Source organism: Hydra viridissima, unplaced genomic scaffold, assembly GCF_058129835.1.
Source record: "Hydra viridissima isolate aposymbiotic clone 2 unplaced genomic scaffold, HvirCarnegie_v1 scaffold_7, whole genome shotgun sequence".
Classification (NCBI taxonomy): Eukaryota; Metazoa; Cnidaria; class Hydrozoa; order Anthoathecata; family Hydridae; genus Hydra; species Hydra viridissima.
The window spans coordinates 15,756,079-15,759,725 of record NW_028324306.1 but is presented as its reverse complement, the minus strand read 5'-3'; the positions used below and the strand labels follow the sequence as shown (position 1 = coordinate 15,759,725).

Here is a 3,647-nt window from a genome sequence, read left to right as displayed (position 1 = left end):
AAATTTGATCTGAGTTTTTTTGCAACCTTAACCATCGTTTGTAACTTTACGGCAAACGAGAAATCCATTTGTAACATTTTTTTTTTTTACAACATTTTCTGTAATATTTTTATATGGGCTTTATAAAACAAAATCAATACAAAAGTAATGAACTAGTCAACTAATTTTATAAGACGTGTTTGAATAACAGTCACTGGTTGTCAAGGTCATCATCGTGAAAGTCGTTTTAATGTTCTGCGCTCAAAGTTCTTTTTTTTTTCGTAAAATCTCCAACGTAAGTGCGAGCTTTATAAGCTTTATATATAAAAATATTTTTGTCGGAAAATCTTTAGAGATATTTTGGATAATTTTTTGGTTCTTTTGTCATGAATGGAGTCATAAAATGTAGCATGGTGATGATCATGGATAGCGGTATCGGTAACAGTTATAAGGAAATATTTTTATTTTGAGACACATAGCTATTCACCAACAGAATTTTTCAACGATTGGTTTGTAAGAAACTTCATACATTTGTAGTCATTTGTTGGATGCGAAACAATGATGTTGTCTTTGTACTCACACCACGTGTTGGTCATATAAAATCCTTCCACGTGTGTTGCAGGAATGCCTATGAAAAAAAAACATATTTCTAACAAATAAATGTTTATAAAACGTAAAGCTGGTTTTTTAAATGGGAGAGTTATGCACAGTAATGGCAATTGAATTGTCAGACATAATTGAGTAATTTCACATCAATTTAATACGACTGTTTAGCCATACGTCTTTGAGTACTTCAAGACTAACTAACAGTAAGGTTGTTTAATCATAAATCCTTGATTTTGTTAAAATTTGGTAGAATTAAAAAACTTCTGTCAAAGCAGTTTTTATGATATTCACATTGTAAGCGTGACCTGATTTAACTTTTAAGGTTGGTTTACACGTTACCTTTGTAAAAAACTGTAGTTTTAATCACCCAAACATAATGAAACGTTTTGAATGAATTTTTATGGGGAATCCAGTTTTAATGTTTAGAAGATTTTAAAACATAAAGTTGTTATGCTATCAGCAAAATGCATTTTATTTCAATCAAGCGAAAACTTCGCACACCGCTTTACAAAGGAAGCAAAAGTGTATAAGAATTCTTTTAAAATTCTTTCTTTAAAGTAACTTTGTAGATGCTCTATTTCATAAGTGATGATGCTCTATTTCATAAGTGATGATGCTCTATTTCATAATCGAAGATGGTGGTATTTATATTCTAAGCAGTAATAAACTTTTACTAAAAATTTCATTTCATTTTTCAACCGAAATCTAAAAGCGTGTTTAAGAAAGAAATAAAAAAACGTTCCAAAAAAAATTTCTTAAATAATTTTAAGCTTAAAATTGAGAAACCTTTTCGTTATGAAATCAACGTCTTCTAATTCTATTACATATTCTTATTGTCAATGATTCTTAGAGGAGTAAGGACTTGAATATGATTAATGGAAATGATACATTTATTGTTAAATTGCGGCTAATAAAAATATGGTACAAGGCTATTGCATCTATTACGGCACTTTTTAATGTACCTCCTATACCATCACACGGAGGTTTACCGCTACTGACAGCAAAGAAGATCCATAGTGCTTGAATCACAAGTTCACCCCTTGATGCATCCATATGTATTTGCTTGCATTTGTTTTATTCTTCACAATCATTCATCTGCATCATCTGAAAAATCACAATCATTTGAAAAACATTTAAAATCTCTAGATTACAGAGTGGAATTCTCTGCAAAATCACTCAGTGCAACAACAGTTTCCTTGTCAATATTTGATTCTTTTTCTTGAATTAATGAGCCTAGTAATTTCAATTACCTTCATACTTTTTGTAACATCTGTTTTATTGCTACAACGACCTTAACAAAATTGAAAAACAAATATTTTGAATTACTAAATAACTATTGCAACTGACATTTTAAAATGATATTTTAAAATACGAGCAATCAAGCAACTAAGCTAAAGAATTTCGTCCCAAAGAATTTATTATGATGGTTGTGTAATAATAATATGAAGTCTAGCTGGTGTAGAATAACAAAGAAAAATATTTGTTTCTGATAAAATTTCTTTGAAGTTTATTTAACTTAAAAATAACCTAATATAATACAAACTTTTTTATAAGTTTTATCTTTAACACTTAAACATTTAGATTTCAGTTATAAAGGACCAACCAAAAAAAAAAAATTTTGCCTTAAATGGTAGATCGGAACGTACTTAAAATTTGAAAAGCTTGAAAACCGCTTTTGGATTTGAAACTGATTTTTGGACTGGCAAATTAATCCGTCGAGCTCAGAAACTGCACCATAATTGAAGAAGTATGCTTAGAAATTTTAAAAATTTGCGCCGTTGATATGAGTCACTCTTTTGCAATGTTTACATAAAAAATCATTCAGGCAACTCATTGAATTTGTTTTTGTTTAACTAAAATTTGTAAAATAACTCTAATATTTGGAAAGTTGCTTCAAGACTTTCGGAAAAATGGACTTTATGGTGAGTAAATGTTACAAAATTTTTATTCGAAATGACGCGTGTATCTAAAAGAATCATGCTAGTTCTTAAATGCAAATTTCATAAAAAACAATTTTATAAAACCTTACCTGCCCTCATTGCTGTTTCCCCAATGTAAGCATCATCAATTTTTAGTATTCTATTAAAGTCAAAAAACGGTAATATCTCAGAAACACTAGCCTTTGTCATAAGAAACCCTCCACCAGAACAATATGGACTATAAAGATCAGCTAAGTGTTCTTTCTTTGAAACTCCATACTTACCTATTCGCTCGACTAAATTTTCAACAACGACGTTGCCAAAGTAACCTTCAGGACTTGTATTTTTGTTACCAAAATCAATTGCATTATCAATGTGAATGAAAATATCATCGTCCGCTTTCAAAAGATATTCAAAGTTTATATTATGTAAGGCCCAGGTTAGACCAATGATAACTTTCTTTGCCAACTGGTAAAAGTCTTCTACAACATCTTCAATTATAATATCTTTGTACTTTTGAGCTTCCTCCTTTAGATTCGTCATCACTTCGTCATCATCTTCTTGCCCAGTAACGAATACTAATCGCCAACTTTTCTCATTCCAATATGTTTTGTTCCCCCATAAAGATCTTATCCACTTCCTACGCCAATTGTTTCTTGAATGTGATGACACCAGCACAAGAAGTTTATAAACGCGTTCGTTCTTTACAACGGTATCCAAAGTTATGTGGCTTAATGTTTGGTACTCTTTCATTAAATCTATGTCCTTAACTATAGTAAAATTAGAATGGTCTTTTTTATTTTCTCGCTGTAAAGTACGAATAATTTTATCTACATTACGATTAACAGACTCCATATCTTTCTTTACATCACTAAGGTTGTTGATAGCTGTCTCGATAGCAATTTTAACTTGATCCGTCATCATCTCAAGTTTTGAAATCGTATTATCAGGAAGTGTAGACTTGACAATAAAAGCCAAAAAAGTTACGATGGAAATTGTTAAAGCCAAAAGTGAAAGTTTGCTTATCAATTGGAGTCGTTGCATATTGCAATGAGTTGCAAGAAACACAGCAGCGTTGTTGTTATATTGCTAGATAAAACGCATATATTAAAATATTTCATTTTTTCTATATAATAAGAGTTT

At 30.2% G+C, this 3,647-nt stretch overlaps 1 protein-coding gene across 5 annotated transcripts; it reads right to left on the bottom strand.

Moving 5' to 3' along the window:
* Positions 1-148: 148 nt before the first annotated feature.
* Positions 149-3,647, bottom strand: LOC149886349 (beta-1,4-mannosylglycolipid beta-1,3-N-acetylglucosaminyltransferase brn-like). 5 transcript variants are annotated; one of them, XR_016454182.1, is made up of 4 exons: positions 2,615-3,646; positions 1,836-1,876; positions 1,548-1,689; positions 149-607 (listed from the first exon to the last, which is right to left on the bottom strand). XR_016454182.1 is itself a non-coding variant. In XM_090093294.1 (3 exons), the coding sequence occupies exons 1-3, from the start codon at positions 3,546-3,548 to the stop codon at positions 1,660-1,662; spliced, it is 1,005 nt and encodes a 334-aa protein (XP_089949420.1). In that variant the 5' UTR covers positions 3,549-3,646; the 3' UTR covers positions 149-1,659. The 5 variants fall into 5 exon arrangements, 4 of the variants coding, with proteins under 4 accessions (XP_089949420.1, XP_089949418.1, XP_089949421.1 ...); XM_090093294.1 differs by having other exon boundaries at positions 149-1,689; XM_090093295.1 differs by lacking the exons at positions 1,548-1,689; positions 1,836-1,876 and having other exon boundaries at positions 544-607; positions 2,615-2,664; positions 2,789-3,646.